The sequence below is a fragment of the Stegastes partitus genome, unplaced genomic scaffold (assembly GCF_000690725.1).
Source record: "Stegastes partitus isolate 25-593 unplaced genomic scaffold, Stegastes_partitus-1.0.2 Scaffold157, whole genome shotgun sequence".
NCBI classification, from domain to species: domain Eukaryota; kingdom Metazoa; phylum Chordata; class Actinopteri; family Pomacentridae; genus Stegastes; species Stegastes partitus.
The window spans coordinates 116,156-129,528 of record NW_007577888.1 but is presented as its reverse complement, the minus strand read 5'-3'; the positions used below and the strand labels follow the sequence as shown (position 1 = coordinate 129,528).

At 41.3% G+C, this 13,373-nt stretch overlaps 1 protein-coding gene across 1 annotated transcript; it reads left to right on the top strand.

Moving 5' to 3' along the window:
* Nucleotides 1–5,009: 5,009 nt before the first annotated feature.
* Nucleotides 5,010–12,072, top strand: ndufs7 (NADH:ubiquinone oxidoreductase core subunit S7). Its single transcript, XM_008279365.1, has 8 exons — nucleotides 5,010–5,049; nucleotides 5,968–6,004; nucleotides 6,635–6,706; nucleotides 6,789–6,909; nucleotides 7,600–7,779; nucleotides 8,190–8,236; nucleotides 9,351–9,439; nucleotides 11,579–12,072. The coding sequence occupies exons 1-8, from the start codon at nucleotides 5,034–5,036 to the stop codon at nucleotides 11,674–11,676; spliced, it is 660 nt and encodes a 219-aa protein (XP_008277587.1). The 5' UTR covers nucleotides 5,010–5,033; the 3' UTR covers nucleotides 11,677–12,072.
* Nucleotides 12,073–13,373: the final 1,301 nt, after the last annotated feature.

Here is a 13,373-nt window from a genome sequence, read left to right as displayed (position 1 = left end):
CTTCCTAACTCCTAGTTACTCCAAAAGTGAGCAGAGAGGTGGGGCGTGAGTGGATCTGAGGCAGGGTCATGGACTGTCCTGTGGCGGCTCTTAACTGCCTTTCAAAGCCTTAATAATGCGGATTTTTAGGCCTTAATACAAATTAAACAGGAGAGTTATATGAAGATACACCCTCTGTGCACTTATCATTGAAGAGAAAATTAGCCAGAGAGACCAAAACCATTTTTATACCGGCTGGTGAACGTGCTTTTGTCTGCTGTAAAGTCAGACATTTTAACATTGGGGTCGATGGAGCTGGACTCACTTTTGGAACAGCTACAAGTGGCCAATCGAGGAACTGCAGTTTTTTTGGCACTTGTGTGTTTGCTTCCTTTTTCAGCCCTGTGATTGCTGCTTGTTTCCACCACAGCTGCTGACCAACATCAACAGGCATTCTGTGCACAATAGAGAAGGAACAGCAGCAGCCCAAATACCTTCAGGTCTGGTCAGTCATACAACAGAGCTGAGATGTATTTCAAGGTATCTTGTTTAGGTGGTGATCATGCTAATGATCTCATCGTGGGAGGTTTGTTTCAGTTGGATGATGCTCTGAATATCAACGATTATTTTAGAAAATCACTTTTAGGCCGAGAAGTTACCGACCTGCGTGAGGAGCAAATGATTGTGTCGTTGTTCTCCAATAAACTCTGTGAACAGGTATTCTATTAGCTTCAAATCAAGCAACACACTTGATCAGATCGTCTGTGAAGATTCTCAGTCATCCAGGTCGTGGTTATTCTGGCAGATTAATCATATTAACTGGACTTGCTTGAGTTCCTTGAAGACGTTCCACCTCTCATCCAAGAGGCTTCATCAGTTCTGACAGACTTGCATCTGGAACTCCCAACTAGTCAGTCAGAACTGATGAAGCCTCTTGGATGAGAGGTGGAACGTCTTCAAGGAACTCAAGCAAGTCCAGTTAATGTGATTAATCCACCAGAATAACTTGATCAGGTCATTGTCTTGACTTGTTTCCTCTGGTTTGTTGTCATGGTGGAATATTCCTCTTCTGCCAAACTCCTGCTTCCTGAGAGTCATCGTGTCAGTCAGTATTTTGGTATATCCACAGCTATTCATGGTGCCATCTGTAAATGTCACCTTCCAACTTCCTTTTGCACTCGTGCAGAACCCGTATCATCCCACCTCCGTGCTTCACTGCCAGGACTGTGCTCTCACTGTGGCAGCCTCAGCCAGGTTCACATCAAATATGCTGAGTCACACGAATTATTCTCCGTCTCATCTGACCGAAGAATGTGCTCCCACTATCGATCTGACTTCTTGCCCTTCAGAGATCATTCAATTCATTCCATAATGTCTAATCCTGATGAAGGCGGGCGTCAAGCTTAATGAGTCAGAGTTTGTCTGTGTGGGTACGGCACCGTCCCCGGCCTCATCGACAGACACTGCAGCTCTGATTAGATCCACATTTGAGAACATTGTGGTATTCACGGGTCCTTTTTTCAACCATGTCAATGCATTCAACCCAATTGGAAATCACAGGTTTTGTTCTAGCCTGTGTACCAGAGATTATTCAGTCTTGTTGATCCATATTTCTACTTTATTTCTGCAACAGCTTTTCTGAAGTACTTGTTTTTGATTGTTTATAAGAGGAAACCCTCTACTGATCAACTTAGACATAAAACAATTAATAATAAACAATTTTGAATCCACTGACAGTTAAGAGATATCACACATTAGTGTATTCACTTCTGTTGTATTCCTGAAGTTTAGCTTAATTTAAGCACCATGAGTAATGTAACTTCATAAATCTCAATTCAATGACTAACTTTTAACTAAACATTCAATAGTTACTTAATGAAAAAAGCTTTAGGATCAGCGTTACGTTATTGGTCATGTGATCACACAGACACTGATGGAACAACAAACTATGATCACATTTGTACCAGACAGTTTTTTGTCCTCCTACACCAAGCTCATAAATCAGACTCAGGTGACACGAGGGGGTTATTTTGAATTTAACGTGCATGATTAAATAAATGTATTTGTTTTGACAACACGCTTCTGAATGCAGCTCGACCAGTAGCGCCAGGCTGCTGCTCCACTTTATTATCTGGGTCACATAAACTCCAGTTCTGACATCTGAGCGCAGAGACGGAATCAGTTCTGTTGAAGTCAGACGTGAGTAACTCCTGCTCACTCTGTTCTGTGTGCCATCTGAAGTATCTGAGTGTGTTCGTATGAAGGATTTCTCACAGACAACGGGTGACTAATCAAAGCAAATTTAAATTGGATATCCGCAGCGTTGCACCACAACAGCATAACTTCTGGCTTCATGTCAAGCATTGGCTGAAGTTTATTAGCATTACAATAAATCATTCTAATGAAAATCTACACACTGTAGTGTAATTAAAACCTCGCTGATGTTGTCTCTTTCTAAAATAAGACTGCACCTGTTAGTTTAATTCACACAGAAAAACACATGAATTCATTAAACCTGGCTGTTGGTCAAGCAAACACCTAAAGATCACGTGTTGGGGAAGATTAGCTGTCGCTCTGGAGAAGTTCAAAGGAGCCATAAAACAAATGAGCTAAAATATGAAAGGGCTGTTTTATTGAAGGCATAAATTAAAGTCATAAATCTGTTAAAGTCAAACGGTCCGTTAACTTTTTGCCTCTGCACGTCTGCACAGACACCGAATGTGAGAACAGCTTATATGTAAATGTGTCACTAACAGGAACGCCTGGCTGAGCATGCCACCACATTTACTATCACCACACAAGTTTTAGACAGTGTCACAACCCAGCAAATAGGTTGTGGCAAGAGAGGGGAGACGACACAGGTGTTGTCAGATTTTAAAGTTTTATTAGTTGGTTAAATTAATTTATTCAAAGTGAGGTGTGTGTGTCAGTGATGTCAGGAGTGTGGGTGCGGATGTCTGGATGCCTGGTGTGATGTGGTGCGAGGTGTTGTAGGATGTGAGAACCAAACCAAAAGAACACAAACCACAAGTCACGGGCATGAGGAGAGAGAGAGAGCCCAGGAGCTCAGGGGTTGGCCCTTTTATACCTGGGAGCGCTGGGCCCGAGCGTGCCAAGCAGGTAGGACCGCCCACTCAGTCTCCAGCAATCTAGGGACCTGAGGAAACAGCCAAACAGCCGAACACAGACAGCCAATGTACCCAACCAACAGACTAGGTGGGGCCGTCACAACATCTATCAGACATATGAAATGAATATGTGTGTAACCACAGTCAGAAATACACTTTAAAAGTGACCACATCTGTCACAATGACAATGTTGCCACACTGGAGAGCTAACGAATGACTGTTAATTAATGTATTGCTAATATATTATATACATCAGTATCAGGACATGAAGTCACTGTTCTTTCTGGAAACTTCAGAGCTCTAACCTCTAAAAGCCTCCTCATACGGTTTGCAGTTAGTGTTTTTTAAAAGGCCCGATTGTGATATTTTGTGATTCTGATTTCATGTTCTAGATCAAATTGATATCCTGGACTCTGGTGGAAAGTCATACAAACAGCATGTAATCATTTTATTGTGTTTTATGGATCCTGAAGAAGCGCTCTTTCATCTTGCCTGCACTACTGTGTATGTACAGCAACATGATGATAAACTTGATTCGATTTGATCTGATTAGTGAGATAAAATTTACAGAGCACATTTTTTGACAGTTAAATAATGAACAGCTGATCTATTAAGAATATTTTACAGATGTTACGTTTTGGTTGTTAGTTTATTTGTTCTCTCAGGGGAACAGGGTTGCATTGTACGGAGTAATCTCGGCTTGTAAGCGCATCTCTAAAGTCTGGTCCACCTCTCATGTGATCGATGAAGGAATCTGTAACAGGTCTTCTACAATCTACAGATTTTTATAAAAGGCAAACAAAAAGGCAACATGAAAAGGGCTTATTTTTATTTTTTCTTCATTTTGAACCAAAAATTTAAAACAAAAGTCAACATCTGATTCACAAAATCAAAGTTTCAAAGTTCAAAAACGGTTTCGGAAGAAGTTGAACACTTCTATATACCAAAACCTTTATGACAAGAACAGCTTAAATATTGACACTTTCACAATGTCTCATCAGAATATTAAGCACATTACACAACACACATTTGTAATACCTTCTGGAAATAAATCATAATTCAAAATATGTGAAAGAAAACCTTTTACCATTATTTTTGGTTTCCAGTCATCATTGTCTGAGCATTTGGGAAGATTTGGACTCATACTGCTTCAAAATGTCTAAATGTGGCACTGGCAGTTTTGTATATACACATTTATGTATGTACACTGGTGTGTTTGGAGTTGAGTGTGTTGTAAACTCCAGAGAAAGAGTAAATTTTTTTAATGAGTTTTTCAGTTTTCAATCATCCTCAAATGTATTCCTACCCTCCCATTAAAGAAGGAAAAAAAACAGGTGTCACTGAAATAAGCTGAAATAAACAAAAGTAATAATAAATAAAAATGTAATGAAAATCATGACATTACTTTTGAACTGTGGTTCAACAGAAATATAAAAAACAAAACGAGCAAACAAGCATGATGGACCCATAAAGTAACATTTAGTTGAACAACTCTTTGAGACAATCACTGCCATCAGGTGTTTTCTGTAACTCTCAGTCAGACTTCTGCACCTGTTGACAGGTGTTTGGATTTCACTGCTCATCGGCAAAGTGCTCTAATTAGTCTAGGACAGTTTTTTTGTTTGTTTGTTTGTTTGTTTTTAATTATTCTTTTCAACCATAATTCAAAAGCAATGTCTTATTTCACTAAATTATAGTTTAGCATTTAAAAAAATATATATTATTGCTTGTTTTAGTCTCTAGTTATTGGAGTGACTACTGTGAGTTTTGCCTTTTCTTTAATGGAAGAGTCTGAATGAATCTGAGTATCGACTGTTCACCATAGACTGTATACTAGTGCACAGTCCGTCACGCGGCAGCAGCGCCCTCAGCAGCTCGCGCTCATACTCACACTGGAAGCACTTTGACGTAACCAGAATCCCAAAGATGGCGGCTCTAGTGGGTGAGTGATGTTTTTGCTAAGACTGTCCTCGTTTTAATATGCATTGCTGTGTTTTCAGACTCGTGATAGTCGTATGATGTAAAACAATAAGCACATAAAAGTGCACTACTCGGTGGTTGGAGTGTGTCGGGAGGCGGGTCGGTAACTTTTGGGAACTGCGCACACTGACCTTGCTGTGTCTGTGTTAGCATAGCGGCTAACCGGGTTAGCTAACAACACCGCTCACATGAACCCCTGATGTAACGTTAGCAGCTGACAAACCAACATTAGCTAACGCATACAAGGACGAGTGTCATCTTTAAAACAATCCAGTGTCTTTTCTTTTGGCTGTCAGCTAAACCAGATTCATCGTTATCCCCAATGTGTCGTCCGACATCAACCAAACTCCCTGTAAAGAAACAGTTACTTTAGTGTCATCAGCTGCATTTGCCATCACATTGAGCTGAGAGTGTCGGTTAAGGACTTTCAGAAATCACCAAGAGCTCGTCTACAGTTCGGCATACACTGGACACCCAGCACACAACACTGCATACAGCAAAATAGAATTAGAAACTGCTGAATTGTTCTCTTGAACTTTAAAATGCGATGTGATAGATGGTCAACAATAATTCTACCACTGAATTACATTTGGCAGATTATCCAGGGTAGCTGAGTGCTTTACAGACAATGAATGTCCAGCGTGTGCAGTAGACTAGAAGTTCTTGTTTCATGCAGAAAGTGTTGCATTTGTTTGTGGCTAAGTAATAGCTTAAGCCACATGTGTATGACTGGTTTGAACAAGACCACTGATGGTCAGCAACATCCACAACACATCAGTCAACATAATACATCAGTAGCTCTGCTCATTTGCAGTGTGTCGCTATTATTATTATTATTATTATAAGCCTATTCAATTTGTGTAATGCTTTTATTTTGCAGCGCCTCGCTTGGCCCTATTTGGCTCCTTTTCAACAAGGTAAGAACCTTCTAATCCTGTTCCATGTTTTTAAAACCTATTTTAATCTGGCCTTGTTAGTATTATGCACTTCACATGAGTTGCTTTTCATACTTAAAATGATTTTTTTTTTTTTTAAATCACGCTGTCTGAAAAACTCAACATGAATCCCCTTATTTCTAACCCAAATTCTTATTAAATTTCTCATTGACTGTGTTGAAGTCAGATTATCTCCTACTGAAGACCAAAAAACAAACTAGCTGAAACAATCCTCACTCAGAGGAAGCATTTTCTGTTAGGGTTTTTTTTTTTTAGCAGCAGCAGCAGGAGTGTTCAGCGTGCCTGGTGTTCAGAGGAAGCGTCATGTTAATCCTTTAACGCATCATCAGGTTTAGGAGGCTCAGACAAAATCAGCATCCTCCTCCAAGAAATCTGTCCATCTGTCCATCACACACACAGTGTCACAAAATGATTAAATATCACATCGTATTATTACAATATCATCCTCTTATGAAACCGACTGTTTTTGGTGGTCTCCATTTATTCAGTGACTGTTTTAACATGCAGATATCCGGCAACTACAATTTCAGTTTCCTTCCTGCCATCGTTTTTATTGCTGATATTTCTTTCCCGGCTCTCTCCATCCGACAGGCCCATTTCAGTTTTCGCCATCCAACAGAAGAGCCTGCACAGCAGTGCTAAAAGTGACAATGCCAGCTCAAGGTGAGTTTATGAGAAAGACTCTGTTATATAGACACTTAGTAAACACTCTGCACATGGTAAAGCTCTGCTCCTTCTGTTGCAGCGTGCAGCAAGTGAGAGAGAAGAGCACGGCAGTGGCAGCAGCCAAACCGTCAGCTGTCGCCAGCAGCAAGGGGGAGTATGCTGTCGCCAAGCTGGACGACCTGATTAACTGGGCACGCAGGGTGAGTGCATAACAGGCTGTGTTAACATCCAGCATGTGTGGATTAGACTCAAGAAGGTGTTCTGGGGTTTTTCATTTTTGTTACATTCTGATTTGTCCCACTGAGAATGAGACTATTTGATATGAAGCCACTTGGCTGTAAATAAAGCCAGTGTCCTCTGTCAGCATGTGATGTGACTCCACCATTCCCTGTAGGTGTAGATCTGATGGTGGTGCTGCCTTTTATAAGGAGATCTCTGTTTTTTGTGTCTTGACTGTCTAATGACTGTTGTAATACGTGTCTGACGGTGGTGATTTTTATTTATTTTTTTTAACTTTTGAGGACAAGAGAGGCAACTGAGAGAGGTGAACAAATCAGAGTTGTTGCACCGGTGTTGGGCCTTTAGTCACATTTACAGCTGAACACACACTGAAACAACAAACGTCTCAAAAATCGTGACAGCATGGCAGATGCAGGTTCCTAAGTGGACTCTAGCAGTGACTGACTGATGAGCAGTGGTTGGGTACTGACTTAACAGCACCACAGACGAGTCTATGGCCTCTGTCGTACAGACTTCCTGCTGGTCTTTACCTGTTTGGACAAGATGTTTCAACATTAATGTATAGGAATTTGTTTTGGATAGATCCAATAAGTAACTCTTGTTTCTGTGAAGTGTTGTGTTTACTTATTGCTGCTGTGCTTCCCCCTCAGAGCTCTATGTGGCCGATGACCTTTGGCCTGGCATGCTGTGCGGTGGAGATGATGCACATGGCGGCTCCCCGTTACGACATGGATCGCTTTGGAGTTGTGTTCAGAGCAAGTCCCCGACAGTCCGATGTCATGATTGTGGCAGGAACACTGACCAATAAAATGGCTCCAGCTCTGCGGAAGGTGAGACAGGACTGATGTAACTGCAACAGTAGCTGCTGTAATAACAGGATGAAAGAACAGCCACCATCATCAGCATACATTTTACATTTTCGTGCAGTTCAAGTGATGATGCGTCAACACCACAGCTGTTGTCTCAGGTTTGACTCATCTCTGTGAAATGGAGGAAAAATGATGGGAAAATGTGTTTCAATGCATAGTTCATAGACACTGTCAGTGCTGTCTGTCAGACATTTCTGGCTGCAGGATGGGAGCTGTGAGAACAGTATAGCTGTGTAAATGCTGGATGGATTATGACCAGCCTGTCGGTAGATTTGTAGACTGGCATGAATCCTTCCTCCAGCTGAATCTACAGATTAGTTCTTAGTCAGACATTGCATAACAGCGACTGAACCGCTTCTTCTATCCAACAGGTGTACGACCAGATGCCCGAACCCAGATACGTTATTTCCATGGGAAGGTAAGTTTAACTTTGGAGCAGATTTCCTCTAATCTTTTTATCCCAACCAGGGATGTACTGATCAAGTTTTTTCTCCCTGATCTGAGTCCTTTAATATTGAGCCGCTCTGACTCAGAGACCAGATATTTGATTAAAACACTGAAGCACCTGATTCCAAACTGTAAAGATGATCGTCTCAAATTACTGATGCGATGTTTAGAAAAGTGTTACTAAAGGAATACAACTCCCTACAATTGATAAGAAGCTATCATTTAGACAGGAGACATATCGGTCTGTTTGAGGCGTCAGACAGACACAGACACACTCTGGCAGTTGTACAGTGGCGTTACAGAGCGGAGCTTCTTCCTACGCAGCTGAGAACAGACACAACAGACAAGTTTCATTTTGACCTGCCGTCAGCCAACTCATAAGTTAACATCGCTCACTGACATCTGATGTGATCAGCAGATGGTCTTTGTTGACTGAAAATGCTGCTTTGTGAATGTTTTGTACACTGATCTTGGCTAATGAGAAGAGAGAAAACAGATTCATTAAAGCTGGAGACAGTTGAATCAGCCACGTGCAATAAAAATAGTTATTATATTTGCACTCGTTTTCACCCTGGCGTCCAGTGAAATGCTTACAGTGTAGAGTCCAGCTATCATTAATGAGAGCAGGGCTTTACCAAACACCACCGAGTCCTAAAAGAGAACAGAAGAGATTTTGCGTCGCTTCGTTTTAGCAAACACATCCCTATAAAACATGCCTGGATCATGGCTGGATCTCCCGAGCTGGATGAGCTCAGGATACCTCTGGTCTTGACACCTGTCAGGATCTATTCTGTATCTTTAAGCATCCTCCATTCACCAGGCCTCCACATGATCACTGTGTTTCTGAATGTTTAGTTCAGCTGTTTGTGTTTGTTCCTGCCTCCCTGTTATGTTGTTCCTACTGTGTGCAGCCAGTTCTTGTTACACCGTCACCTGTGAGGCTTGATCAGAGTCTGACATAGAACCAGTGAAGTTGTTTGCAATATTGTTCTGGTTTTTTATTTTTTTTCTGTTTCATAACTGTCAATTTTATTGCGCACAGTGTGTCAGTAACTAGAAATGTCATTGTTCTTTTCCTCTTCCAGCTGTGCTAATGGAGGAGGCTACTACCACTACTCCTACGCTGTTGTCAGAGGCTGCGACCGAATCGTACCCGTGGACATTTATGTTCCAGGTAGATTTTACTGCACTCCTATAAGGATAGAAAATATAAACACATTTAACAAAAAAACCCCCAAAAAAATCAATGGACAATACTCTGCATTTGAAGCGGGACATCTCAGTATGCACTACATGTGTGCAGACAGGTTTGGACTATTGGACTCTATAGTCACAGTTTAGGGGAATTAAACATTATGGTGTAGTTTAAACTTGGTGGCAACAGTTTGGGGAACTGTTGTTTCTGTTTAAACATGAGCCAGGTCAATACAGCAGTAACAGGGTAACTTTGAACCCCTTGGTCTGTGTTTCCAGGGGAGCACAGGTTAGTGAGATGTGATGTCTTTTTTAAAAATTATTATTATTATTATTATTATTTTCATAGAATTTTTAAAAAAAAGAAGAACTTTTTCGATCCAGAATTCTCACTTCTGATCCACAGCTGAACTGCTCTGTGTAGCAGATGTAAGAAGTCCTACTGTTAGTGAGATCTAATCCATGATCAAAGTCAGACTTTTTTAAACCGGCTCCAGACCTCACTATACGGGTGATGAACCTCACTAATGCTCTCGGGGTTGAATGAAAGCAGATCCTGTGGAACGCCGTCACAGAACAACAGAGGCTGGAACAGCAGCAAATTAAACCGAAAGACATTTTCAATGATCACTGTGTCCTCATACTTTTGATCAGACACATCCAGTCCACATTAGCTCTAATTTATTGTCATATTGTTGTACTCTTATTGTCCAGAGGGCTGCACTATAAAGCCAGTTTGACATAGCCGGGCTTTCTTTGTGTAAGCCGGCTCGACAAAAACAAAAGCTGCCATCAGGGATAATGAGTATCACAAAGGTGGTTCTAAACTTTCTTTGTCAACTCAGACTTTCTGCTTCAGACTCTGTGTGCGTTCACATAACAAGGGGCGTTTAACGCATCACGTGACTCTTCTTCTGCACAACATGAAACCATCGTGTGCAGCTGCTTCAGTGAGGAATATAAAAAAATATGACGGTAAAAAGCGCCGCTACTGCTCATGGTGCAGACAGGAACGCTGGTAGAAAACTGTTAAACGTGTTCGTATGTAATATTTTACTGATGCAGTCGATTATTTCCACTTGACAGCAGCACGTTAAAGTTAAACTTCATACATTTAAACTTGATGTTGTATTGAAGTGCATTTAGGTCTGACACTGTCCCATAATGCAGGAAATCACTTTAATTTTTGGCAAAGCGGAACTAATGTTGTTGACTGAATATTCTCTGTAATAAATACCAGCAGAACAATCCATTTTCTAATCTGTGTTCTAGCAGCTCCAGTAGCAGCAGTTTAAACGGACTTGACAGCAGATCAGAGCCAAACATAAAAACATATTTATGTGATTTCTGCATCGCCAACTAAATACGTGTTGGGTTCCCATGGCAACATGATGCATACAGCGTGTGATGCTGTAACTACACGGCTTCATTCAGTGATATTAGTGACGCACAGCTCAGCATGTTTGCAGATAAAACATTTGGTTAAAGGGAGATGCTCTTTCCAGCCGATTTTAATCCGAAACTCTGAACATAACCTGCTCCTGACCAGTTTAGCTCCACAGCATCAGTTACCATGGAGATCTAGCTCCACAGCATCGGTTACCATGGAGATCTAACCAGGTAAAGAAAGAGCCACCTTCATGACACTGAAAACTCGTGACTTTAAGCCCAGCATACCTGTTAACCCACTAATCTCACTAAGTAGTGCAGCCCTCAGAACTCTGGTCTGTAAGTGAGGCTCATTTCTGAAAACAAGAATTCGTGCCAGCAGCAGCAGTGCAAGTGTCAGTATTAGTAACTGTGTTACCAGCAGTAGTGACTGTTATAAATGTGTTCCCAGTAGCACCTTAATTACCTGAATTATTGATCACTATAGCCAGTATAATTTGTGTTGATAGATTTAAGTTGTAACGTCATGTTTACGTTTTGTTGATGTTCCTGTCAGTGTGATTATGATTTTGGCAGCAACAACGATGTGAAGCTCAGTCAGCCATCATGGACATCAATGTGTCACTATCCTTTACCAGATCTATAAATCAGTTTCTATGTACAGTTTATTTTCATGTTTTTATTCAGACGATACATAAGAATTATTCTGTTTGTGCCCACCTGTCTTCAGGTTGTCCTCCCACTGCAGAAGCTCTGCTCTACGGGGTTCTACAGCTGCAGAGGAAAATCAAGCAAGAGAAGAAGATAAGCATCTGGTATAGGAAGTGAATGTGTAATATATATGAGTGTGTCTGGTATGTAAATGTTTTATTTCATTTGGAGCGCCGCTCCTCCTCCACGTAGAGCTGCAGGAACGATCTTAAACAAAGACCTTGTTGTAAATGACACACTGCTGCTTGTTTTCAACCAAACACAGCAGCAGCTGCTCACTTCAGGTTTTCTGCCTCTTTACGGCAAATTCTGTTTGTTTGACAGGAAAACACTTGTTGCTTGTGTTGGGATTTAAACTACAGTTTTAAATTACAATCATCTGTCTTCAAGTAGCCATATGCAATACGGTCCTCATTTAAAATATCCAGCTTTCAATCTGTCATAGACATAAGATATGAGTGGCATGCTATCCTACATGTTATTTTCAATAAACTGAGCTTACATGAAAACCCATTACTGTAACATCTGTTGTGTTATTTTTGGCGCTGTGGCCACCAGAGTGTTTCTCGGCCACCAGGTGGCTCCTGTGATCACCAGCTCTGACCTTCACGGCTCTTTGTGGACGCTCAGCAGTGGTTAGAAGCAAAAATGCATTTTTATTATGTTTCACTCTGAGGCCGCCGTCTGTTGAAATGTGACGAGTGGAAACTGCTTCGTACCAAATCAGACGCAGCGTTTGGTGAATTCAGCCAGAAGCTAATCTGTGCAAACGTTACAGTAAAGCGGCTGCAGTAATTACGTATGCAGAGCTTCTTGTGTGCAGGAACAGTTTTATTCCTGTTTGCTGCTGAATGATTTGTAGTTTGTTCTAAGCTGCTCTGGTTAGCTGCGTGCATCGACCTCTGATGGCTGCAAAAAGGGGGAAAGACTTCATGTTGACCTTTCCTGTAGACTGGTTAATGTTTTAATGCTTTTAAAAATTCATCTACATATTGTATACCAAGCTGTGGTTACACATTGAAACCCTTGAAGGAGGCAGCAGGAGACACGCTCAGTCATTACATTTTGATAATATCTGAGGGTTAAAAAATAATCATACATGTTTGAATATGTCTAATTATCTGATATATAAATAAGCGAGGTGATACAACCTGAGTGTAAAAAGCTTCTACATGAGCCCAAACACATCTGTAGCATGTCTGTAGCTTCTTGTTGGTTGTCAACAGTATGAATATATCTGTGATGAGCTACAACCGTCCAGTGGCATTAGCTATACAGGTTTATTGGCTTGGCTTTAGTAATCACACTGCAACATGGACACGAGCCACAAGGATGTTCAGCTTCAAATCAGTGAACTGTGAGAATATTCAATCACAGTACTTGTATAAATAGAAACCACATGTGACAAATATATACCCCAAATTTAACGATCACACCTCCAGGTCAACACACAGCGCTGCAGGGTGTCGATGAGAACGTCTCGGCCTTCAGCTGTTTTCATTATCAGTAATTCAAAAATGAAAATAGCAGATAGTGAAATATTCTAATTTGCTAAACCCCGAGGAGGCGTCTAATTGTTTCAGTCCGACAGTGGTCGCCTGTCGGCCTCTCGGGTGCCGAGTCGTGATTCAGACCTGAGAGCCAGCAGCTGCTGTCGTTTCCCACCTGGCTGCAGCCTGCTGTTGCATCATCCATCCATCTAATGATTAATGAGTCCTGGCCAGGTGCTAACTTGTTCCCACATGCTCAGGTAACACACGCCGTTATCTCCTGTACAGCCATAAATTAAAACATGTAACGCGCACGCTGATGTG